The sequence below is a fragment of the Nomascus leucogenys genome, chromosome 2 (assembly GCF_006542625.1).
Source record: "Nomascus leucogenys isolate Asia chromosome 2, Asia_NLE_v1, whole genome shotgun sequence".
Classification (NCBI taxonomy): domain Eukaryota; kingdom Metazoa; phylum Chordata; class Mammalia; order Primates; family Hylobatidae; genus Nomascus; species Nomascus leucogenys.
In genome coordinates, this window is record NC_044382.1 from 124,069,351 (window position 1) to 124,096,723 (window position 27,373).

Genomic DNA, 27,373 nt, shown 5'->3' on the forward strand with positions numbered 1-27,373 from the left:
GAGGGATGTGGTCACCACCAGGCCTGCCTTACAAGAGCTCCTGAAGGAAGCACTAAATACGGAAAGGAAAAACCAGTATCAGCCATTGCAAAAACATACCAAAATATAAAGACCATTGACACTATGAAGAAACTGCATCAACTAATGGGCAAAATAGCTACCTAGTATCATATGACAGGATCAAATTCACACATAATATTAACCATAAATGTAAATGGGCTAAATGCCCCAATTAAAACACACAGACTGGCAAACTGGATAAAGAATCAAGACCCATTGGTGTGCTGTATTCAGGAGACCCATCTTGTGTGCAAAAACACACATAGGCTCAAAATAAAGGGAGAAATATTTACCACGCAAATGGAAAGCAAAAAGAAGCCAGGGTTGCAATCCTAGTCTCTAGTAAAACAGACTTTAAACCAATAAAGATCAAAAAAGACAAAGAAGGGCATTACATAATGGTAAAGAGATCAATGCAACAAGAAGAGCTAACTATCCTAAATATATATGCACCCAAAACAGGAGCACCCAGATTCTAAAGCAAGTTCTTAGAGACCTACAAAGAGACTTAAGACTCCCACACTATAATAGTAGACAACTAAAATGACTTTTCATGGACATAGATGTCTATATTCCAGAGAATGCAGAAATATCTTGGGTGAGGTTCTCATTTGAGGTGTGAAACTATTCACAGCATCACGCCTTTATAGAAACATGTAATAAGAAGTAATCAGCCTATCATTGCAAATGAAGAGCATTAGAGTGAGTGGCCTCTGTGTCTACTGGAGACTTGCTTTTGTGAAAACCTTAAGAGGTCTGGGTTTTGTTTTGTAAGGAGGGTAGAATGTTTCTTTTACATATATATCACATTATTTGAATCTCATTAAGATCCAAGGGAGCAGACATTATTCTCATCCCCATTACAGATTGGGAATGAGAAACTTGTTGAGGTTAAGTACTTTGTCCAAGGTTACATGAATTTGGGATTTGAGCTATCTTGATGCTCTTTTGCTCAAAATTCTGGCTATATATTTTTAAGGCAATCAGAAGGTGAACTTCATTAGGGATTTGAAACAGTTTTAGTTGGTTAGTGGTTCTACTTCAGTTAAGGAATCAAGACAAAAGGGAAATGATTCAAAGAATGAGGGAACTGGGACCGTTTTAAGTTGTAGATGAGGTCATCTGTGTTTGGATCAGAGACCTATAATTCATATAGATTCACACACATCTTTTTCAGATATGCATATATTGGGGACTGTAGAGCGTTGTGGAACTAAATGTATTTGTATGTGTTCAACACACTGTATAATTGACTCAATTATCCATGTGGAGATTATTCACATTTAATTTACAATCTGGTTTCTCCTTTCAGTTAGGTTGTTCTTGGGCTGCTCCAGGAACTCCAACTAATTTAAATAATAATTTAAGTAAAACATAATTAGGAAGGAAAATTAAATTCAATTTTTTGGCAGCTCTTGAATATTCTACTGCTGAAACGTAACTAATCCATGCACTATCTTTTAATTCACCAATGCCTTTTTAGTACCACAGGATTTTATTGCTTTCTATAGATTATTGCAGTAGTTGCCAGGTAGCTCTCCTGCTTACCTCTTTCCATTTCAATCATCATTCTGCTGACAGCAACCTTCAAAAATCCAACTCCCACTGCAAAATGTCTTTGCTTCAAAACATTTAATGGATAGAAGAAACATTTAATGGCTACCCATTTCTCACCAGATTAAGTGCACATGCCACAACCAGTCATTAAAGGCTTTTTCTAGTCTAAATCCCTGTTCTTCAAACGTCAAACCGCCCTTCTACTCTACTGACCTGAAACACACCGCCTCACCCTCCACATCTCTGCAGACCCACCGCATTTGCCACCTGCCCTAGGGAGCTTTTCCTGATCTTACCTCCGATGCGTTTCACTGCTCCCACATCTGAATTCCTTTAACTCACTCCATGTTTTTCTCAAAGGCAGACCAAGGTATTTATGCAAACGTGGTGTCTCCCTAGTCTTGGATGAGGTCCTTAACATCAGTCACTGCAGCGATTCATCTCCCCTACTCTGCAGTGTCAGACTCTAAAGAAGGGTAAAACAAATACTTGTCCATTTAGACTGCTGGCAAACCCTGAGCAGGAATTTTGGCCTTTTGTATGTCCAGTGCCTAGAACAGCGCTTGGTACACAGTAGGCGCTCATTCATTGAACGCTGCTGAAGGAATTGAACGTACATACTACAAGCCCTGCAGATGCAGATACAGGAGGGGTGGATGGCACAGTGCTTAGGGTGGAACTGGAGGCACCACCTCTCCTGAGGGGTGATGCGCCGCTTCCTGGGCAGGCTTGGGGGAGCTCGCTCAACTGCCTGCCTCTCTGTAGACCAAAAGCTGGAAAAAAAAATACACACAAATCACCTATCCAAGTATGTACACACAGGCTCACTTAAACCTGCCCTATTAAAAAAAATATACACACACACGCACACACCATTTATCCAAGTATGTACACACGGGCTTGCTTAAACCTGTCCTATTAACAATAATAATAATATATATATATATGCACACACATACACACATATATCTATCCAGGTCTGTACATAGACTTGCTTAAACCTGCCCTATTAAATACACACACACACACACACACACACCCCTATCCAGGTTTGTACATACATATATAATATAGAAATATAAAGACATATATATGCACAGACTTAAGTCCAACACGATTGGAGTGTCGGGAGAGCAACTGGGCCGCCCCCAGGACTGCGGGACAGATCTCCCGGTGCCCGGATCGCAGGAGCCCCGGAGCCCTAAAGCGGCCCCTGCGCGGCTTGGGCCTTCCGGCTTTCCGTCCGCCGCGGCCGCCATTGGCTGGGCTCGGCGCAGCTAACAGACGGCGGCAGTGCGAGAAAGCCGAGGATGGCGGTGCCGGCGGCGCTGATCCTACGGGAGAGCCCCAGGTAGCTGATCCGTTAAGCTCTTGCGGTAGCCGCGCCCAGGAAGCGCGAATCGGGCTCGCACAAGGCTGTTCTTGCTACCTGCCGCTTGGGCGCCGCGGCGGGCGCGGTGGGGTGGGGTGGGCTGCAGAGGTCGCGAAGCTGGGTCTGCGGAGTGTTTGGGGCGGTGTAGTGCCTCTACAGTCACTGTGGTCCCCCTGTGGGGCTCACAGTGCGCCTGGCAGCTGAGGTCTATACGGAAGCGTGTGGTCTGTAAGCGTGGGGTCTGCGTCACTTTTCGCGGAATTTGGTATCAGAAGTTCCCGGGTGCTGCCTTCAGTGCTGCCGAATCACGTGGAACGGTATTCCGTTTCCGATTTCAGTTCCGGTTCAGACCTTCTGGTGAGAAAGGCTCACGCTGGTGCTGGAGGGTCTTTAATAGCCAACATGTGTTAATACCCCCTTTTAAATCAGGATCGAATAGGGGACCGAATTTTTGGTTGGTAGCAGAATCTAGCCTGGCTTTGGTAGCATTTGCTTTTATTTGCATTTTAAACAAATTTTTAGTTAAATTTCTACTTACGGTAGATAAAGTTGGTTGTCCATGGTAGTGATATAAAGTTCCCCTTTAACATTATTTAAGTAAAAAAAGACTCAATTTTTGAAAAAATAAGTAATAGTGCAGGTAGTGTGTGGATACAGAAAAAGTACTGAAGTATATAGGCTAAATAGTGTTCGGAAGTAATTTCTTTGTGTTTGGATTGGGCAGAAGTCTTCCAGAAGAAAAGTTATTTTAAAGTTTTTCCTTCTTCCTGGATTCCGTTTGTTACCAGTGGAGGGTGTCCAGGTTCTTGGCGTCTTGAACAAAGAATTGGAGAAGACGCACAAAGCGAGGAGAGAATGAAGACATTTATTGAAAATGAAACTACACTCCACAGTGTGGTAGTTGTCTGATCATAGGGTCTGAAGGGCCCCTACAGAATTTTTGGGAATTTAAATACCCTCTAGAGGATTCCATTGGTTATTTGGTGTACTCCTTATGTAAATGAAGAGGATGAAGTAAAGTTACAAAGTCATTTTCTCTGCCTATGCCCTGTGGAGAGGGTATTTCTTGTCATAGCTGAAGTGTGAATCAGCCTTATGTTTCCCAGCCTCCTGGCCCTGTTTTCCTGCCTCACTTTGGTTCTGATCACCAGTTTCTTTCCTCATACCAATGTCTTGGGGAACACCGCTACATCAGTAAACTATCCAATATGGTGCAGTATAGAATTGTTCTCATCGCATCATTTAAAGTTGATTATTACAGGAAAGGTGCTGTGGCTCATGCCTGTAATCCCAGTACTTTGGGAGGCTGAGGCGGGCTGATCTCTCTCTCTCTCTCTCTTTTTTTTTTTTTCCTGAGAGGGCGTTTCCCTCTTGTTGCGCAGGCTGGAGTGCAGTGTCGCCATCTCGGCTCACTGCAGCCTCCGCCTCCTGTGTTCAAGCGATTCTCATCCCTGAGCCTCCAGAGTAGCTGGGATTACAGGCACCCGCCACCACGCCCAGCTAATTTTTTGTATTTTTAGTAAAGATGGGGTTTCACCATGTTGGCTAGGCTGGTCTGGAATTCCTGGCTTTGGGTGATCTGTCCTCCCTGGCCTTGCAAAGTGCTGGGATTATAGGCGTGAGCCACTGCAGGACTGATTGAGCTCAGGAGTTCGAGACCAGCCTGGGCAACAGGGCGAAAACTCCGTCTCTACAAAAAATACAAAAATTAGCCAGCGTTGTGGCCCACGCATGTAGTTCTAGCTACTTGGGAGGCTGAGGCACGAGGATTCTTAGAACCCAGGAGGCAGAGGCTGTAGTGAGCTGAGATCGTGCCACTGCACTCCAGCCTGGGTGACAGAGTAAGACCCTATCTCAAAATTGGTTATTATTGTAATAATAAAGTTGATTTTACAATTGAAACAGGGTTTTAAAATAACTGTGTGCTTAGTGACCCCAGATGATTTTGTACATAGCATTAGAAAAGTTATTTGCCTTGCAGTATTCTTTTATGTTTTTGGTGTAATTGCCATAATTGCTATTCCTCTCCTCCCACCCCTTCTCAGAGTTCCATTGTTGGGTTAAGTGGTTATATAAACGCTCTACTAAATTAAGGCTCTTCCCTGCAGAGTACAAGCTTTCCCTAGTAGTTTGGTTTGCCCAAAGGAAAGAGAAAATTTGTCAAATGGACGTTTTCAGCAGAAGCAATTTTGGGGGCATCTTTTTAGAAATGTTCACGTTGCCCTGCCTTTTTTGCTGGCTGTCATCTGTTTTTATTTCACTCAGATTTACCATATTGCATTCAGAGTTGTTGGAATGAAAACTTATAGACAACTATAGAGAGTACAGTTCAACTTGGAAAACTCATTTCAAAACTTGTTTTATAATTTTGTTTAGCATGAAGAAAGCAGTGTCACTGATAAATGCAATAGATACAGGAAGATTTCCACGGTTGCTCACTCGGATTCTTCAAAAACTTCACCTGAAGGTTTGTATTTTTGTGTTTCCATACCTTGTAATCATCCTTCTGATTTAATTGAAAGTCCGATTATTTGGAGAACGTTTTGCAAAGCATAGTGTTCTCCAATATGTTCTTAGAAACACTGGTTCTGTGGAAGATTTGGTAATGTTTCATGGTCAGAAGTTTGAGAAACTCTGTCCTCAACAAAGTTAAATGTTTTAAATTATGTAACTTTTCAGAGTATTTTATATGCTAGTGTTTGTGGTATGTATGTGAGGGTGATTATGGCAGGTAACATTTTCCAAATGTGTTTGACCTTGGATCTGTTTCATTATGGTATATATTTTGGGACTAATGTTCTAAAAATACACTTTAGGGAAAAATTCTGATGTCTTGGTTTTATTTTTCCCGTTAAAAATAATTCTGTGGTATTTTCTATCAACTGGTATTTAATCTTTCACTTAATTTTGTTTCTCTTTCACTTTTATTTTAAGGATATGGTTGTTTTGGACATGTGGATGCTTTATAATTCTCTATCTGGCCCAATCCAAGCTAATTTCTTTATCAGGTTATAAAAATTTGATTCCATCTGACATATTTATGGAACACCCACTAACTGCTCTGTGCAGTGCCAGGTATCACCATCCATTGAGAACCAAGACTCTTACTCTTTCCTCTTGTTTTTCTTGGCCAAGAGCCAGCCTCAAAACCATGCCTTTCCCTTTTGAAGTGTCTTTCAAATCCAAGTTCTCACAATTCTAGGTCAAATCCTTATTACCTCTTTTTTAGGTGACAATAGTTACCTTCAAGCTGGTTTCCCTGCCTATAGTCTTCTTGTTTTCTACTGCTTCATAATACTATGTAAATTACTTTCTAAATTTTTTTTCCTAAAACAAAGGTGGATTATATTTTTTACAGTGTTCAAAGCCATCAGTGACTATCCATTGCCCCATGGAGAAAAGTTAAAAATCCTTAACATTGTGTGCAAGTCCCATTGTAGTATGGCTGCAGTCTACATTCTCCTCGTTTTGTAAGTGCTCCAGTTACACTGGATGGTACTCGTTTACTACAACTTGCCATGAACTTTTTCAGCAATGTGTCTATGCTTATTATACTCTTTCTCTTGCTTATAAATGCCCTTCTTCCCCTTTACTGAGTAACCTGTTCATCCTTCAAGGATTTCACAATCTCAGTCTCAGCAGTTTGTTCTTTCTTCTGTGCTCCTAATTCATTCTCACCTGATTTTAGTACTGTGTCATAAGTATTTGTTTCATGATTAGCAGGCAACCAAATCCCCAAACCTATTAATATATCTTCCTCTGGTTTTAAATATCTCGAGGATTATGTCTTACTCATCTTTATGTTTCCCATTCATAATACATTGCTACTAGTATAGTTGGCACTCAGTAAATATTCTTGGAGTTAATTATTTTCCTTGCTGTGGAAAACACAAAACAAACCTAAGTCTTCTGTAATATATTCCTTTTTCTAAGGAATTTGTGATGTGTAGGGAGAGAAAGGAGAAACTGCAATGATAGTGGCAACATTCTGTGGTATTTGCTATTCATAAAGTTACATTGGTTTGTTTTTGACTGGTGTGGTGCTAATGGCTTTGTGTTACTGACTCATCTAATCCTTACGGCAACTTGAAAAAATAGGTACTGTGGTCATCTCTGGTCATCTTCATTTTATCTATGAGGTAAGCAAGATAGAGATAGAGATCAGTTAAGTAACTTTCCCAAGGTAACACAGCTAACTAGTAGGGCAGCTTGGCTCCGTAACTCTCTCCCTTATTACACGAAACCTCAGGAAAGAGTATGAAACATTTCATAAATTGGCCCAAAGTGAATGATGTGGGCGATACAGATATTCTGCTTTATTTCTTGAGCTGGTGAGTACTTGCTTATGTATAACAATATGGGACAAGAAACTCTTATACACATCTTTTGTTCTTCACACTGAGGGAGTGGAGAACTTGGAAAGAAAGTTGTGATCTTTAGTTTGTCTTTGACACTCTCAGTCATGTATGGAGTTGAGAATAGTTAGTATCTATCTTAGAGTTAACTGAGTGGCTAAAGCATTCCATGGAGGAGCTTGAATGCTTTGCCATCAGAGGTAGGGGAGTGGAGAGGAAAAGAGGTGCTTGTTGAAAAGTGAAGTTACCGGTCCTGCTGGAATTTAATGTCCAGGGACTTTTAAATAAAGAAACATATGTATGTGAATAGTTGCCTGCTAAGAAGACGTCAGGAAAGGTGTAATTGTTTTTTTCCTGTACAGTTTCAGGGGATCATCTTTTAGAGGGGCTCCTATTTTGATAAGGGCTCTTCAGTCAAGTTTGCAGCGCATTTCAGAATCTGCCTGCTTTCATTTATGTACCTTGACTCCATTGAGTTGGCCTTTACCTTGAGACAGAATTCTTAGAATAGTGAAACTGAGGCAGGCAGATTGGTGAAGAGGTTTAGGGATTTTGTTGCCCCTCTACTGGTACTTTTATTTTACCAAGTTTGACCTGTTTATGGGCAGAAGATATGTTTTTGTCCAGACTGGTTCCTTGGAGTCCCGAGTGGGAATCAATATGAGGGAACTAAGACAACTTAGGTATAGAATGTGGGCATGCCAGATTATGGATCTGGGAGTCCTCTTTGGCCATCTTCTTGGCTCATCCTGGCATATACAAATACATGGAGATTTTGTTTCTTTGTTTGTTACAATGTGTGGAGGGTGCTGCTGGTATTTAATGTCCAGGGACTTTAAAAATATTTTACAGTGTTTAGGGCAGTCCTGCACAAAGACTTGTCTCATCCAGCACGCCAGTGGTTTGCATTGGGAAATGCTGATGGAAGTCAGGCGAACTTCCATAGCTGAGAACTTAGAAATAAACATTTGTGGCCTTTGCACTTCAAAAATAACTGTCACAACTCATGCAATAAAAAAACTCGTGTACTTGGCTCCATAGGAGAGACTTTGAGGCCCTCACACAAAGCCTGTTGAGATAACAGTGCTGTATATCTAGTTTTGAGAGGTCAGCTCTCTGGGTTCCTGACCATGGCAGACTAAAAATAGCAAACTGGGGGTTGAAGGTACTGTCATGGGGCATGTAGGCAGCTTCAACAAATGACTGCTGATCATGAAATGAAATGGGAGAATTATGAAAATCAGACCCAAGAAACATAAAAGGACAGAAGTCTGAGATTTCTGTTTGCTCTAGTTAAAAATCATCCATGTATCTCAGCAGTTCTTTAGGATACATGAGCTTGTTAGCACAGGGCTCTGATGCTCATAATTATGACCTGCATCACCACAAGATATTTGTTTAATTTATTTTGTTTACAAAGGCCTAGAAATGAGCATCATACGTTTTATAAATTTACATGCACATCAATTTCTTTTCACCATGTATTTTCCTTTAAAGTTCTCATCTCATATACGAATAAATGAATCTGCTGTCAAGTATGAATTTTGAATGCCTGAATATGTGCTAATATAATAGATTGCTATTTGTATTATAGGCTGAGAGCAGTTTCAGTGAAGAAGAGGAAGAAAAACTTCAAGTGGCATTTTCTCTAGAGAAACAAGATCTTCACTTAGTTCTTGAAACAATATCATTTATTTTAGAACAGGTATTTTTATTGCATCAAATTTTCTAGCCATGATTTTACTACATATTTGTATTGTTATGATATCTATGACATTGTTTTTTTAATTAAAAAGTATGCAAGATGGAAGCTGTGAATATATTTTAGTTAAGAATTTCAATGTAAAAATATTTGAATATTGTAAATTATTTGAAAATATGAATTGGGACTTCATTGATTTGAGACAGTTATAAAAGATTTTAATTCATTGGTACTTGGTATAATGGAAAAATGGACATATTTTACTTAAGATATTAAATGATTTGGGGGATGTATTGACTAGGATGGTAAGGAAGACATTTAGAAAAGAAGTATTGTCATATTATGTGCTTCTGAGCTGCCTTCTGCATCCCTTTTTCTCATCTAAATTCACTTCATGATTTAAGCTCCTATTTAAGGCTCATTTCCTTTACTTGAGCTGCGACCCTTATACTTTTAGTCTTCCTTTATTTGGATTTTTAAAAATCCTTGGCTCATCACAGTAGAGCACATTGTTAGTCTTTCAGCAGTTTGTGTATGTTAGTTATGCCTCCTTCACCAGATTCTAATTTGTGGAGAGCAGGATCATATTTTTTGTGTATCTTATATAAGCCTACCACATTGGTGTGCTTAAAATAGATCCTCATAAATTCCTGTGGATTAAAAATAATACTTGTGAAATAAAAGTTTAAATAGTTTTATAACTTCATGAGCATTTTAATGAACATATTAGGAGGACAAGCTGCCAGTTATCTACTACATCCTTACATACATTATAGATCACCAAGATAAATGTGGTTCTAATTTTTGGTGGGTGTTCAGTAGAAGAAAAGGATCATTGAGTAGGACAGCATAGCATGGTGTTCCAGAATAACGTAAGAAACAGAACAGGTATCACTGTTAAAATTTTTTACAACTTTTAATTATATGTTATGTAGGAAATTGGTAGATACGGTAATTTTGAGAAAGTGCTTCTGGGAAAACATTTGTTAGTTGGGGAACAAAACTATTGTATACTTATTTGAAATGATTAAGTGAAATAAATAAAATTTTAGTTAGGGTACCATTTACATAGCCAAAGCGAAGAAGAAGTTTTTTGGTTATTAAGTGGATTTAGGATTAGTTAAAGCATAGGCAAGAATGAAAAAAAAATTCATCTTGAATAATTTAGGCCATTTAATCCTGAGTCTTCCAGCCCTTGGTCGTGTATTTTATTATTTGTAAAGTAACCAAAAATGTCAGTAATAGGACTGTGAAGTTTTCTTTTGACTTAAGTCATTTAAAAATAATTTTGTATTCATTATAGTTTAAAGTTTCTGTGTGAAGATGAGGGACATATATAATTTTTTTTTCTTTTTAATAGGCAGTATATCACAATGTGAAGCCAGCAGCGTTGCAGCAGCAATTAGAGAACATTCATCTTAGACAAGACAAAGCTGAAGCATTTGTCAATACGTGGTCTTCTATGGGTCAAGAAACAGTTGAAAAGTTCAGGCAGAGAATTCTGGCTCCCTATAAGGTATAGAACATACTATCTTAAATATGTTTTTCAATAACGTGTGGCATAAATTATTATACCTGACAAGTTTTTAAAGTGATAATATTTTGTTGAGAGAGTCAGGCAAAAGAAACACAGATGCTTAACTTACAGTGGCCTTACATCCTGATAAACGTGTCACAAATTGAAAGTATCCTAAGTCAAAAACAGAGTACACTCTAGAGAATCAGTTGTTTACCCTTGTGATCCATGGCTGACTGGAAGCTATAGCTCGCTGCCATTGCCCAGCATCATGAGAGAGTATCGAACATATTGCTAGCCCAGGAAAATACAGAATTCAAAATATGAAGTGTAGTTTTTACTGAATACATATTGCTTTCACACCATTATAAAGTCAAAAAATTGTCTAATATGGTTCCTGACTTAAGTTTTGATTTTACAGTAGTGCAAAACTATCGCAATTTCGATATACTTTTACTTTTGATCTCTTCCTGGGCTAGTGATGTGTGGTACATAAGATATTGCTTTTTTGGAGGCTTTTCAAGATGGCTGACTAGAAGCACAGGACACTTCCACACAAAGAAGAACCAAAATAGTGAGTAGGTAATCACACTGTAAATAAAACATCTGAAAGAGAATGCTAGAGTTCAGCAGAGAAGTGACCGGAAACAACTGAGGAGAGGGAGGAGAGGTGGACAGTCTTGCTAGGATCAACCAGAAGCCTGGAGAGGCTCCTCAGTGCAAAAGTTAGGGTAAGTGAGAGATCCCTAGCTGTCCACATTCTTGCTGCAGACTCCTGTAATCCTAACTGTGGGAGAATTCTTGAACCTCATGGGCCCCGAGACTGGCATAGGGAGCTCCCTGAAGTTTGTGCAATGGTATTGCTCCAGAAGGGTGCTCTTGCTGGGTTCCATGTACCCCCTGAGTCTTAGGCAGCTGGAGCATGGCTCCATTTTAAGAGTCCAGTCCCTGTTAGAAACAGAATAATCTTAAAATTTGTATGAAACCAAAGGAGAACCCAAATAGCCAAAGCAATGCTAAGCAAAAAGAACAAAGCTGGAGGCATCGTATTCCCTGATTTCAACATATATTACAAGGCTATAGTAACCAAAACAGCATGGTGTTGGTATAAAAGCAGACATATATACCAGTGGAACAGCATAAAATACCCAGAAGTAAACCCATGTATTTATAGCCAACTGATTTATTACAAAGGTGCCAAGAGCATACACTGGGAAAGGACACCTCCTTTAATAAATGGTGCTAGGAAAACTGGATAACTATGCAGAAGAATAAAATGGCCCTTCTCTCTCACCATATAAAAAATCAACTCAAAATTGATTAAAGACTTAAAGATAAGATCCACAATTATTAAAATACTAGAAGAAAACAGGAGAAACACTCCAGGACATTTGTCTAGGCAAAAATTTTATGGCTGACATTCCTAAAACATAGACAAAAAAACCCAAAATAGACAAATGGAACTATATTAAACTAAAAATCTTCTGTACATTAGAGGAAACAATCAACAAAATGAAGACACAACCTGACAAATGGGATTAAATATTTACAAACTATTGACTTAGCAAATGACCAATATCCAGAATATACAAGGAACTCAAACACCTCAATTGCAAAGTAACTAATCCCATTTAATATGGACAAAGGATCTAAACAAATGCTTCTTGAAAGACCATATATAAATGGCTAACAGGTATATGAAAAAATGCTTAACATCACTAATTATCAGAGAAATGCAAGTCAAAACCAAACATGCTGTATCATCTTACCCCAGTTAGAATGGCTATTATTAAAAAGAGAAAAGAATAATCGATACAGATGAGGATGTGGAGAAAAGGGAACTATCGTAGGCTTTTGGTGGCAATGTATATTAGTACAGCCATTAGGGAAAAGCAGTGTGGAGATTTCTCAAAAAACTAAAATTAGAACTACCACACAGTCCAGTAATTCCACTACTTGGTATATATTCAAAGGAAGGGAAATCAGTATATTAAAGAAATATTTGTACCCCTGTGTTTGTTGCAACACTGTTCACAATAGCAAAGATAAGAAATCAACCTAAGTGTCCATCAGTGGATGGATGAATAGAGGGAATTTGGGATAATTACACACTGGAATAATATTCAACCATAAAAGAGAATGAAATGTTGTTTGCAGCAACATGGATAGAACTAGAGGTCATTATGTTACGTTAAATAAGCTAGACACAGACAAATATAACAGGCCCTCACTCCTATGTGGGAGCTAAACAAGTTGATGTCATGGAGGTAGAGAGTAGAATGGTAGTCACCAGAGGCCGAGAAGGATGCATGGGATGTGGGATCGGAGGGTGGATGAGTAGAAGTTGGTTAATGGGTACAAACATATAATCAGAAGTAATAAGTATAACGTTTGATAATTTAGTATGGTGCCTATAGTTGACATCAATATATTGGTCATTTCAAAATAGCTAGAATTGGGGAAGTGAAATGTTCGGAACATACACAAATGATATATGCTCGTGGTGGTGAATATCTTAAATACCCTGACATGATCATTACACAGTCTGTGCATACAAGAAAATACAACACATATCTCATAAATATGCAAAAATATTATGTATTGATTAACAAATAGGCTTTGTGTTAGATGATTTTGCTCAGCCATAGGCTAATGTAAGTATACTGAACATGTCTAAGGTCAGCTAAGCTAAGCTGTGATGTTTGGTAGATTAAGTGTGTTCAATACATTTGTGAATTATTGTGTTTTAAATTACGATAGATTAATTGAGGCATAAGCCCATTGTAAGTCAAGGAGCATCTGTATATTCTCTAGAAGTCCTCTGTGAGATTTATGATTTGCACATATTTTCTCCTACTCTGTAGCTTTCCTTTTCATTCTCTTAACAGTATCTTTCCCAGAAGAAAACCATTAACTTTGATGAAATCTGTTGTATTTTTTTTTTCTCTTTTCATGATCCTGCTTTTGGTTTTCTAGGAATTTGCAGCCTTATCATGACACAAATATTTTCTCTTTTGTTTTCTTCTAAATGTTTTACATATTTATACTTTATGTTTAGATCTAAAGTCCATTTAACATTAATTTGTATGACACATAAAGTGCAGGTCGAAGTTCATTTTTTCTACGTATGGGTGTTCATTTCCTCCAGTGTGATTTGTTGTTAAAATTATCATTTTGTCATTGAATTACCATGTGTTTGTCTAAAAATCATTTGATATTTTTGTGTGAGTCTTTTTCTGGAATCTCTCTTTGATTTCATTGACCTATTTGTCTATGCCAATATCACAGTGCCTTAATTATTATAGCTTAATAGTAAGTCTTAAAATCAGGTATTGTGAACCCACTGACTTTTTTCTTCTTTTTTGTAATTGTTTTGGCAATCCTAGTTTCTTTGCCTTTTCGTATACATTTGAAAATCAGCTTTTGTATGTCTATAAAAAAAATCCTGCCTGGGGTTTTGATTGGGGTTGTGTTTAATTTGTAAATAACTTTATTGAGAAATGACTTCTTATCAAGTATTGAGTATATCTACTTATTTAGGTCTTTGATTTCTTTTATCAGTGTCTTTTGTTTTCAGCATATCAATCCTGTACTTATTTTGTTAGGTTTGTACCTAAAGTACTTTTTCTTTCTTTATTTTTTTGTTGTTGAACTATTGGTAGTATTTTTCAAATTTTGTTTTCCAATGGCTTATTGCTGGTATATGGAAATAACAATAGATTTTTCTATACTGATCTCTATCCTATAACCTCGGTAAATTCACTAATTAGTTTTAGCAGCTTTCTTATAGGTTTTTTGTGATTTCCTTTGAAGGCAGTCACGTTATCTGTGAATAAAGACAGTTTTATTTCTTCCTTTTCAATCTGTACAGTTTTTATTTTTCTTGCTTTATTTTACTGACAAGGACTTCCAGCATGATGCTGAATAGGAGTGGTAAGTCTGAATATTCTTGCCTTGTTCCCAATTTTAGGGTGAAAGCATTCAGGCTGTTATCATTAAGTCGGATGTTAGAAAATGCCCCTTTATTGTTTTCACTTCTCTACTTCCCTTTTTAAAAATTCTGCATTCTTACTACTCTCACATGTCTTCTCTGTCATTGCTTCATTTTTTATCATTTTAAATTCTACTTTTTCCTATATCCTGTATGGATTTTAAGCTTTCCATTTGTTTCCCTGCAATTCTTTTTTTAAGCCATTTTCATTTTTAAAAAAATTCTTGCCTTTTAATAGTAGCCTGTTCTCTGTTTATATTTTTCCCATATTTTATACAGTCCGTTTTTTTCCTTGCATGTTAGTTGTCATAACAATTAAAAATATTTTTGTTTTCTGCTTCTGATAGTAAGTTACTTTTTAGTGTCTTCATGATGAAAGTTTGTTTTTTTAAGAGTTATATTTTTCCCATAGTTGCATTACAGAAGCTTCTGTTTAAGAAATAAATTAATCATTTGTCATATAAAATATGCGAATAAAGAAATTGGAAGTATCTGATTAATTGTACATTGTCCCATTGAGAATGCTGGAAATTATCTTTTGGTAATTCTGGGTATATCACAGGATCACTAATATACTATTTTAAAGTCTGAAATGCTTAAATAAGGTAATATAATGATAACAAGCACTTATTGTGCTTATTGTGGGTCATATGTTATATTAAGTTCTTTGTATCTTACAAAACCCATTAATAGTTCTAGTTTATACATGTACTTATAACATTGAGGCTTAGAGAGGTTTAAAAAGTTGCCATGGTTGTATAGCTAAGTAAGTGGCTGAGTTGGGATTTGACAAGAATAGTCACATTCCTAAGCTATTATACTATCCTAGTACATAGATGTTCGCTGCGGAATTTTTCTGCGTCAGGCATTATGGAGAGTGATTTATGTAGTTGTTTGTATATACTTCATATTAGTCCATTCTCACATTGCTATAAATACCTGAAATAGGGTAATTATATAAAGAAAAGAGGTGTAATTTGCCCACGGTTCTGCAGGCTGTACAGGAAGCATGATGTGCTGGCATCTGCCTGGCTGCTGGGGAGGCCTCAGGAAACTTACAGTCATGGTGGAAGGTGAATGGGGAGCAGGTGTCTTTCATGGCAGGAGCAGGAACAAGAGAGAGCGGGAGGAGGGAGGTGCTACATACTTTTAAACAAGCAGGTCTTGCAAGAACTCAACTATCACAAGAATAGCACTAAAGGGATGGTGGTAAACCATTCATGAGAAGCCTGCCCCCATGATCCAGTCACCTCCCACCAGGCCCCATCTCCAACACTGGAGATTACAATTGCACGTGAGATTTGTTGTGGTCACAAATCCAAACCATATCACATATCTTTGAAAAGTGAGGAAATAAAACTTTAGAAAATATTAGTCACTTTATCATGTTATCCCAAGTGGTCCATGATGAAACTGAGATGAGGATTGGGTCTGTCTCTCTCTAAGTCTTATTCCTTTTCTATCGTGCTACCTCTGGCAGCTATAATGCCATCTTTCTTTTTCATTCTGAGAACTGTTTAGGATACTGTGGCGAAAATAGCCAGATGTGAAAACAGATGATGCCGTTTAAATTGTAACAAAAATATATTACACTGACTTATATGATGAAAAAAAGTGTACATGCAATGTCTTTAACTGTTTTATGGTAACTTAGGGTCTTACCCACATAAACTGTGTGTGTTTGCAGCAGAACACCTGGTGGTAGTACAGTCAGCCCCCTGTATCCCTGGATTTCGTATTCATGGATTAAACTCGTAGCAGATCAAGAATATTTGGGAAACAAAAAATTCCAAAAAGTGAAACTTGAATTTTCCATATGCCGGGTACTATGTTAAATCCACAGAAATGATGTGTTGTCATTGTATTAGTTATTATAAATAATCTAGAGATGATTTAAAGTATAAAGGAGGGTATGTGTAGGTTATATTTAAATACTGTGTTATTTTATATGAGGGACTCGAGTATCTGCAGTTTTGGGTATCTGTAGGGGGTCCTGGAACCAGCCCTCCCTAGATACTGAGGAAAGACTGTGATTCTGAATTCAAAGAGGGTAAGATCAATGAAATAATGTTAAAAAATCAAAAGGTGTTCTTTTTATTCCGTTTTAAAAACTTCTTTTTTAATCTTTATCGAGGTATAATTGCTAAACAAAAATTATGTGTATTCAGGGTTTGCAATGTGATGATTTGATAGCTGTATACATTGTGTGATGATTACCATAATCGAATTAATCAACATTATCTATCACCACACAGTTACCGCCTTTTATGTGTGGGTGAGTGTGTGCGTGAGGACATTTAAGATCTACTATCTTTGAAAACTTAAAGTAAACAACGTGGTATTATTAACTATAGTCACCATGCCGTACATTAGATTCCCAGAACTTAATTTGTTTTGTAGCTAAAAGTTGTACCCTCTGACCAGCATCTCCTCATTTCCCTCATACCCCATCCCCTGGCAACTGCCATTCTACTCTCTGCTTCAGTGAGTTAAACTTTTAGAGTATGCATAAAAATTAGCTCATACAGTGTTTTGTCTTTCTGTGCCTGGCTTATTTCACTTAACATAATGCCCTCCAGTTTCATCCATTTTGTCACAAATGGCAGTGTTTCCTTTTTAAAGGTTGAATAATACTTCATTCATTATCTATTCATTTGTTGACAGACACTTAGGTTGTTTCCATATCTTGGCCATTGTGAATAATACTGCAGTGAACATGAGGGTGCAGATAGCTCTTCAAGATACTGATTTCATTTCCTTTGCATATATACCAGAAATGGGATTGTTGGATTGCATGATAGTTTTATTTTTAATGTTTTAAGGAACCTCCATACTGTTTCATAAAGGCTGTACCAATTTACATTCCCACCAGCACTGTACAAGGGTTTCTTTTTCTCTGCTGTCTTCCTAACACTTGCTGTCTCTTGTCTTTTTGATAATAGGTATTTTAACAATGTAACGTCATCTTGTATTATGCTTTTGATTTGCATTTCGTTGATGATTAATAATATTGACCACTCTTTTATATACCTGTTGATCATTTTTATGCCTTTTTTTGGTGGGGAGAACGTCTGTTGAGTTCCTTTGCCCAGTTTTTAAATGGGTTATTAGTTTTCCTGCTATTGAGTTTGTGAGTTCCTTATATATTTTGTATGTTAACCCCTTATACATGGTTTAGAAATACAGGTTGGGTATCACATATCTGAAATGCTTGGGACCAGAAGTGTTTTGGATTTTGGATTTTTTGGATTTTGGAATATTGCATATACATAATGAAATGTCTTGGGGATGGTAAGCAAGTCTAAACACTGAATTCATTTATGTTTCAAATACACCTTATATACATAGCCTGAAGGTAATCTTATACAATATTTTAAATAATTTTGTGTGTGAAACAAAGTTTTGACTGTGACCTGTTATATGAGATCAGGTGGGAAATTTTCTGTTTATGGTGTCATGTTGGAGTTCAAAGAGTTTCAGATTTTGGAGCATTTTAGATTTTGGATTTTTGGATTAGGGATACCAAACCTCTGTTTTTTCACATTCTGTAGGTTGCCTTTTCATTTTATCAAGTTTCCTTTGAGAAGCTTTTTAGTTTGATGTAATCACACTTGTTTGTTTTTGCTTTTGATATATATTTCTTATCCAAAAAGTGATATGCTTTTGGTGTCATATCCAAAAAAATCATTGCCAAGGCCATTGTTAAGGAGCTTTTTTTCCTGTATTTTTTTCTAGAAGTTTTATAGTCTCAGATCTTTCATTTAAGTCTTTAATTCATTTTTTGTTAATTTTTGTGCATGGTATAAGATAAAGGTCCAGTTCCATTTTTTTTTTTTTTTTTTTTTTTTTTTTGCGTGTAGATTTCCAGTTTTCTCAGTACCATTAGTTGAAAAGGCTTTTTCCCATGGTGTATCCTTGGTGCCCTTGTCAAAGATTAGTTGAAAGACACTTCTTTTTGTCTTTTATTGTTTAGATCTAATAAATGAGAGGGCCGATTGAAAAAAAATCTTGATATTAATAGCTTTTTGCAGAATATGATTCAAGGGATTTTAAAATTTCATCTCATCTCACTTTTTAACACGTCTGTTTTTTGCCATTTATTTATTTTTCTTTGTATAAATTTATGGTGTACAACTGAAATTTTGTTACATGCATAGATTCCATAATGGTGAATTCAGGACTTTTAGGTAATTTCTCACTATCCACCCTCGCAGCACCTCCTTTCCTTTCTGAGTCTCCATTGTCTATCATTCCACTTTTTACATCCATGTGTACACATTATTTAGCTCCCACTTATGAGTAAGAATATGCAGTATTTTTCTTTCTGTGTCTGACTTGCTTCACTTAAGATAATGGCCTCCAGTTTCATCCATGTTGCTGCAAAAGATATGATTCTGTTCTTTTTTATGGCTGAATAGTGTTCCATTGTCTATATATACACACCATATTTTCTTTATCCAGTCATCCATTGATGGACACTTAGGTTGATCCCATATTGTTATTATTGTAAATACTGTGATAAACAGGAGTGCAAGTACCCTTTTGATACACTGATTGCTTTTCCTCTGGGTAGATGCCCCATTGAGGGATTGCTAGATTGAATGTTAGTTCTAGTTTTAGTAATTTGAGAAATCTCTATACTGTTTTCCATAGAGTTCCCTTTTCTATACCATTTTCCATAGGAGTTCTCTTTTCTCCACATCCTTGTTAACATCTATTATTTTTTCACTTTTTTTTTTATTTTTATTTTTTGAGACGGAGTCTTGCTCTGTCACCCAGGCTGAACTGCAGTGGTGTGATCTCGGCTCACTGCAACCTCTGCTTCCTGGGTTCAAGAGATTCTCCCACCTCAGCCTCCTGAGTAGCTGGGATTACAGGTGCACACCACCACACCCGGCTAATTTTTGTATTTTTAGAAGAGATGGGGTTTCACCGTCTTGGTCAGGCTGGTCTCGAACTCCTGACCTCGTGATCTGCTTGCCTCAGCCTCCCAGAGTGTGGGCTTACAGGCGTGAGCCAGCGTGCCTGGACTTTTTTCACTTTTTAATAGCCATTCTGACTAGGGTAAGATGATCTCTCATCGTGGCTTTGATTTGCATTTCTCTGATTAGTGATACTGAGCATTTTTAAATGTATCTGTTGGCCATTTTTATGTCTTCTTTGGAAAAATGTCTATTCATGTCCTTTGCCCTGTGCCCACTTTCTAATGGAATTATTTTTGTTGTTGTTGTTGTTCAGTTGTTTGCATTCTTTGTACATTCTGGATATTAGTCCCCTGTCAGGTGCATAGTTTGCAAATATTTTCTCCCATTTTGCAGGTTTTCTATATACTATGTTGATTATTTCTTTTCCTGGGCAAATCTTCTTAGTTTAACTCAGTTCCATTTGTCTATTTTTAATTTTGTTTTCTGTGCTTTTAAGATCTTAGTCATGAATTCTTTGCCTAGAACAATGTCCAAAAGAGTTTTCGCTAGGTTTCTTCTAGTATTTTAAATTTCAAGTATTCCATTGAAGTCTCTTAATTCATCTTGAGATTTTTTTATATGATCAGAGACAGGGGTCTAGTCTCATTCTTCTGCTTATGGCAGTCCAGTTTTCTCAGCACCATTTATTGAAAAGGTTGTCTTTTCCTCAATTTATGTTCTTGTTGACTTTGTCAAAGAACACTTAAATGTAAATATGTAGCTTTATTTCTGGGTTTTCTATTCTGTTCCCTTGATCTTTGTGTCTATCTTTATACTAGTACCATGCTGTTTTGTTTATGATAGCCTTGCAGTTTAATTTGAAGACAGAGAGTGTAAGGCCTCCAGGTTTGTTCTTTTTGCTTAGGACTGCTTTGGCCATTCAGGTTCTTCATTGGTTCCATATGAATTTTAGGATTGTTTTTCCTAATTTAGTGAAAAATGACATGGTATTTTGATGTCTTGCATTGAATCTGTAGATTGGGCAGTATAGTCATTTTAATAATAATTCTTTTTTTATTATATTTTAAGTTCTGGGGTACATGTGCAGAATGTGCAGGTTTGTTACATAGGTATACATGTGCCATAGTGGTTTGCTGCACCCATCAACCCGTCATCTACATTAGGTATTTCTCCTAATGCTATCCCTCCCCCAGCCCCCCACACCGTGACAGGCCCCAATGTATGATGTCCCCACCCCTTATGTCCATGTGTTCTCATTGTTCAGCAACACCTTATGAGTGAGAACATGCAGTGTTTGGTTTTCTGTTCTTGTGTTAGTTTGCTGAGAATGATGGTTTCCAGCTTCTTCCATGTCCCTGCAAAGGACATGAACTCATCCTTTTTTATGGCTGCATAGTATTCCATCGTGTATATGTGCCACATTTTTTTTAATCCAGTCTTTCATTGATGGGCATTTGGGTTGGTTCCAAGTCTTTGCTGTTGTGAACAGTGCCGCAGTAAACACACGTCTGCATGTGTCTTTATAGTAGAATGATTTATAATCCTTTGGGTATATACCCAGTAATGGGATTGCTGGGTCAAATGGTATTTCTAGTTGTAGATCCTTGAGGAATTGCCACACTGTCTTCCACAGTGGTTGAACTAATTTACACTCCCACCAACAGTGTAAAAGCATTCCTATTTCTCCACATCTTCTTCAGCATCTGTTGTTTCCTGACTTTTTTTTTTTTTTTTGAGACAGAGTCTCGCTCTGTCACCCAGGCTGGAGTGCAGTGGCGCAATCTTGGCTCACTGCAAGCTCTGCCTCCCGGGTTCACGCCGTTCTCCTGCCTCAGCCTCTCCGAGTAGCTGGGACTACAGGCGCCTGCCACCACGCCCAGCTAATTTTTTTGTATTTTTAGTAGAGACGGGGTTTCACCGTGGTCTCGATCTCCTGACCTTGTGATCCGCCTGCCTCGGCCTCCCAAAGTGCTGGGATTACAAGCGTGAGCCACCGCGCCCGGCCTGTTTCCTGACTTTTTAATGATTATCATTCTAACTGGCATGAGATGGTATCTCATTGTGATTTTGATTTGCATTTCTCTAATGACCAGTGATGATGAGCTTTTTTTCATGTGTTTTTGGCTGCATAAATGTCTTCTTTTGAGAAGTGTCTGTTCATATCCTTTGCCCACTTTTCGATGGGGTTTTTTCTTGTAAATTTGTTTAAGTTCCTTGTAGATTCTGGATATTAGCCCTTTGTCAGATGGATAGATTGCAAAAATTTTCTCCCATTCTGTAGGTTGCCTGTTCACTCTGATGGTAGTTTCTTTTGCTGGGCAGAAGCCCTTCAGTGTAATTAGATCTCATTTGTCCATTTTGGCTTTCGTTACCATTGCTTTTGGTGTTTTAGTCATGAAGTGTTTGCCCATGCCTATGACCTGAATGGTATTGCATAGGTTTTCTTCTTGGGTTTTTATGATTTTAGGTCTTAAGTTTAAGTCTTTAATCTGTCTTGACTTAATTTTTGTAGAAGGCGTAAGGAAGGCATCCAGTTTCAGTTTTCTACATAGGGCTAGCCAGTTTTCCCAGCACCATTTATTAAATAAGGAATCCCTTCCCCATTTCTTGTTTTTGTCAGGTTGTCAAAGATCAGATGGTTGTAGATGTGTGGTGTTATTTCTGAGGCCTCTGTTCTGTTCCATTGGTCTATATATCTGTATGGTACCAGTACTACACTGTTTTGGTTACTGTAGCCTTGTAGTATAGTTTGAATTCAGGTAGCGTGATGCCACCAGCTTTTTTCGTTTTGCTTAGGGTTGTCTTGGCTATGTGGGCTCCCTTTGGTTCCATGTGAAATTTAAAGTAGTTTTTTTCCAATGCTGTGAGGAAAGTCAATGGTAGCTTGATGGGGATAGCATTGAATCTATAAATTACTTTGGGCAGTATTGCCATTTTCACGATATTGATTCTTCCTATCCATGAGCATGGAATGTTTGTCCATTTGTTTGTGTCCTCTCTTATTTTCTTGAGCAGTGGTTTGTGGTTCTCCTTGAAGAGGACCTTCAAATCCCTTGTAAGTTGGATTCCTAGGTATTGTATCCTTTTTGTAGCAATTGTGAATGGGAGTTCACTCATGATTTGTCTCTCTGTTTGTCTGTTATTGGTGTCTAGGAATGCTTGTGATTTTTGCACATTGAATTTGTATCCTGAGACTTTGCTGAAGTTGCTCATCAGCGTAAGGAGATTTTTGGTTGAGATGATGGGGTTTTCTAAATATACTATCATGTCACCTGTAAACACAGACAATTTGACTTCCTCTTTTCTTTTTTTTGAGACGGCGTCTCACTCTGTCACCCAGGCTGGAGTGCAGTGGCGCGATCTCGGCTTACCGTAAGCTCCTCCTCCCAAGTTCACGCCATTCTCCTGCCTCAGCCTCCTGAGTAGCTGGGACTACAGGTGCTTGCCACCAAGCCCAGCTAATTTTTTGTATTTTTAGTAGAGATGGGGTTTCGCTGTGTTAGCTAGGATGGTCTAGATCCCCTGACCTCGTGATCTGTCCGCCTTGGCCTCCCAAAGTGCTGGGATTACAGGTGTGAGCCACCACACCCAGCCTCCTCTTTTCCTAATTGAATATCCTTTCTTTCTTTCTCTTGCCTGATTGCCGTGGCTAGAACTTCCAATACTGTGTTGAATATGAGTGGTGAGAGAGGGCATCCTTGTCTTGTGCTGGTTTTCAAAGGGAATTCTTCCAGTTTTTGCCCATTCAGTATGATATTGGTTGTGGGTTGTCATGAATAGCTCTTATTATTTTGAGATATGTTCCATCAATGCCTAGTTTATTGAGAGTTTTTTTTAGATGAAGTGCTGTTGAAGTTTATCAAAGGGCTTTTCTGCATCTATTGAGATAATCTTGTTGTTTTTTCATTGATTCTGTTTATGTGATGCATTACTTTTATTGATTTGCATATGTTGAACCAGCCTTGCGTCTCAGGGGTGAAGCCGACTTGATCATGGTGGATAAGCTATTTGACGTGCTGCTGGATTCGGTTTGCTGGTATTTTATTGAGGATTTTTGCATCGATGTTCATCAGGCATACTGGCCTGAAATTTTCCTTTTTTGTTGTGTCTCTGCCAGGTTTTGGTATCAGGATGATGCTGGCCTTGTAAAATGAATTGGGAAGGATTCCCTCTTTTTCTGTTGTTTGGAATAGTTTTAGAAGGAATGGTACCAGCTTCTCTTTGTACCTCTGGTAGAATTTGGCTGTCATTCTATCTGGTCTGGGACTTTTTTTGGTTGATAGGCTATTAACTACTGCCTCAGTTTCAGAACTTCTTATTGCTATATTCAGGGATTCAAATTCTTGCTGGTTTAGTGTTGGGAGGGTGTATGTGTCCAGGAATTTATCCATTTCTTCTAGATTTTCTAATTTATTTGCATAGATGTATTTCTAGTATTATCTGATGGTAGTTTGTATTTCTGTGGGATCAGTGGTGATGTCCCCTTTATCATTTTCTATTGTGTCTATTTGATTCTTCTCTCTTTTCTTCTTTATTAGTCTTGCTAGCGGTCTATCAATTTTGTTGATCCTTTAAAAAAAAAACAGCTCCTGGATTCATTGATTTTTTTTGAAGGACTTTTCATGTCTCTATCTCCTTCAGTTCTGCTCTGATCTTAGTTATTTCTTGTCTTCTGCTAGCTTTTGAATTTGTTTGCTCTTGCTTCTCTAGTTGTTTTAATTGTGATGTTAGGGTGTCGATTTTAGATCTTTCCTGTTTTTGTTTTGTTTTGTTTTGTTTTATTTTGTTTTGTGGGCATTTAGTGCTATAAATTTCCCTCTACACACTGCTTTAAATGTGTCCCAGAGATTCTGGTATGTTGTGTCTTTGTTCTCATTGGTTTCTAAGGACATCTTTATTTTTGCTTTTATTTCGTTTTTTACCCAGTAGTCATTCAGCAGCAGGTTGTTCAGTTTCCATGTATTGTGAGGTTTTGAGTGAGTTTCTTAATCTTGGGTATAATTTGATTGCAGTGTGGTCTGACAGACTGTTTGTTAATGATTTCTGTTCTTTTGCATTTGCTAAGGAGTGTTTTACTTCCAATTGTGTGGTCAATTTTAGAATAAGTGTGTTGTGGTGCTGAGAAGAATGTATATTCTGTTGATTTGGTGTGGGGAGTCCTTTAGATGTCTATTAGGTCCACTTGGTCCAGAGCGGAGTTCAAGTCCTGGATATCCTTGTTGATTTTCTGTATTTTTGGTCTGTCTAATATTGACAGTGGGGTGTTAAAAGTCTCTCACTATTATTGTGTAGTAGTCTAAGTCTCTTTGCAGGTCTCTAAGAACTTGCTTTATGAATCTGAGTGCTCCTGTATTAAGTGCATATGTATTTAGAATAGATAGCTCTTGTTGCATTGATCCCCTTACCATTATGTAATGCCCTTCTTTGTCTCTTTTGATCTTTGTTGGTTTAAAGTCTGTTTTATCAGAGACTAGGATTGCAACCTCTGCTTTTTTTTGCTTTCCATTTGCTTGGTAGATCTTCCTCCATCCCTTTATTTTGAGCCTGTGTGTGTCTTTGCATGTGAGATGGGTCTCCTGAATATAGCACACCAATGAGTCTTGACTCTTTATCCAATTTGCCAGTCTGTGTCTTTTAATTGGGGCATTTAGCTTGGTCACATTAAAGGTTAACATTGTCATGTGTGAATTTGATCCTGTCATTATGATGGTAGCTGGTTATTTTGCCCATTAGGGTTTCTGCTGAGTGATCTGCTGTGGGTAACCTGACCTTTCTCTCTGGCTGCCCTTAACATTTTTTCCTTCATTTCCACCTTGGTGAATCTGACGATTATGTGTCTTGGGGTTGCTCTTCTCAAGGAGTATCTTTGCGGTGTTCTCTGTATTTCCTGAATTTGAATGTTGGCCTGCCTTGCTAGGTTGGGGAAGTTCTCCTGGATAATACCCTGAAGAGTGTTTTCCAACTGGGTTCCATTCTCCCCGTCACTTTCAGGTACACCAATCAAACATAGATTTGGTCTTTTCACATAGTCCCATATTTCTTGGAGGCTTTGTTCATTTCTTTTCACTCTTTCTTCTCTAATCTTGTCTTCTCACTTTATTTCATTGAGTTGATCTTTAATATCTGATATCCTTTCTTTCACTTTATCGATTTAGCTATTGATGCTTGTGTATGCTTCATGAAGTTCTCGTGCTGTGTTTTTCAGCTCCAAGAGGTCATTTATGTTCTTCTCCAATCTGGTTATTCTAATTAGCAGTTTGTCTTACCTTTTTTCAAGGTTCTTAACTTCCTTGCATTGGGTTAGAACATGCCCCTTTAGCTCAGAGGAGTTTGTTATTACCCACCTTCTGAAGCCTGCTTCTGTCAATTCGTCAAACTCATTCTCCATCCAGTTTTGTTCCCTTGCTGGCGAGGAGTTGTGATCCTTTGGAGGAGAAGAGCCGTTCTGGTTTTTGGAATTTTCAGCCTTTTTGCGCTGGTTTCTCCCCATCTTCGTGGATTTATCTACCTTCGTTCTTTGATGTTGGTGACCTTCGGAAGAGATCTCTGAGTGGCCACCCTTTTTGTTGATGTTGATACTATTCCTTTTCATTTATTAGTTTTCCTTCTAACTGTCAGGCCCTTCTGCTGGAGTTTGTTGGATGTCCACTCCAGACCCTGTTTGCCTGGGTATCACCAGTGGAGGCTGCAGAACAGCAAAGATTCCTGCCTCTTCCTTCTTGAAGCTTCTTTCCAGAGGGGCTTCCACAAAATGCCAGCCAGAGCTCTCCTGTATGAGGTGTCTTTCGGCTCCTACTGTGAGGTTTCTCCCAGTTAGGATATACAGGGTTCAGGGACCCTCTTGAGGAGGCAGTCTGTCACTGGATCAGAGCTTGAATGCTATGCTGGGAGATCCACTGCGCTCTCCAGAGCTGCCAGGCAGGGACGTTTAAGTGTGCTGAAGCTGCACCCACAGCTACCCCTTTTCCCAGGTGCTCTGTCCCAGGGAGATGGGAGTTTTATCTGTAAGTCCCTGACTGAGGCTACTGCCTTTTTTTCAGAGATGCCCTGCCCAGAGAGGAGGAATCTAGACAGGCAGTCTGGCTGCAGTGGCTTTTTGAGCTGTGGTGGGCTCCGCCCAGTTCGAACTTCCTGATGGCTTTGTTACACTGTGAGGGTAAAACCGCCTACTCAAGCCTCAGCAATGGCGGACACCCCTCCCTCCACCAAGCTGGAGCTTCCTAGGTCGACTCAGACTGCTGTGCTAGCAGCAAGAATTTCAAGTCGGTGGATCTTAGCTTGCTGTACTCTGTGGGGTTGGGACCCGCTGAGCCAGACCACTTGGCTCCCTGGCTTCAGCCCCCTTTCCAGGAGAGTGAACGGTTATTCACTGGCATTCCAGGTGCCATTCGGGTATGAAAAAAAAAAAAAGAAAAAAACTTGTGCAGCTAGCTTGGTGTCTGCCCAAACGGCCACCCAGTTTTATGCTTGAAACCCAGGGCCTAGGTGGCATAGTCACCCGAGGGAATCTCCTGGTCTGCAGGTTGCGAAGACCACGGGAAAAGCACAGTTTCTGGGCCGGAGTGCACCGTTCCTCTTGGTACAGTCTCTCACGGCTTCCCTTGGCTGGGGAAGGGAGATCTCCCGACCCCTTGTGCTTCCCAGGTGAGGCGACGCCCCACCGTGCTTCTACTCACCATCCGTGGGCTGCATCCACTGTCCAACCAGTCCCAATGAGATGAATCGGATACCTCAGTTGGAAGTGCAGAAATCACCTGCCTTCTGTGTCGATTTTGCTGGGAGCCACAGACTGGAGCTGTTTCTGTTTGGCCATCTTGCCAGCATGTCATCATAATAGTTCTTTTGACCCATGAGCACAGGATGTTTTTCCATTTGTTTGTGTCCTGTTCAGTTTT

At 38.6% G+C, this 27,373-nt stretch overlaps 1 protein-coding gene across 2 annotated transcripts in view; it reads left to right on the plus strand.

Annotated features, from left to right (window-relative positions):
• The first annotated feature begins 1,690 nt into the window (after positions 1 to 1,690).
• The window catches only part of COMMD10 (COMM domain containing 10), a 204,025-nt gene continuing 178,342 nt past the window's right edge, over positions 1,691 to 27,373 (plus strand). For both annotated transcript variants that reach the window (XR_004031450.1, XM_003259862.4), the window contains exons 1-4: positions 1,691 to 2,968; positions 5,366 to 5,456; positions 8,939 to 9,049; positions 10,407 to 10,562. Coding sequence is in view for 1 of the 2 variants with exons in the window: in XM_003259862.4 (XP_003259910.1) it covers positions 2,928 to 2,968; positions 5,366 to 5,456; positions 8,939 to 9,049; positions 10,407 to 10,562 (399 nt within the window). In the remaining variant the exon portion in view is untranslated. The remainder of the gene's footprint in view (positions 2,969 to 5,365; positions 5,457 to 8,938; positions 9,050 to 10,406; positions 10,563 to 27,373) is intronic.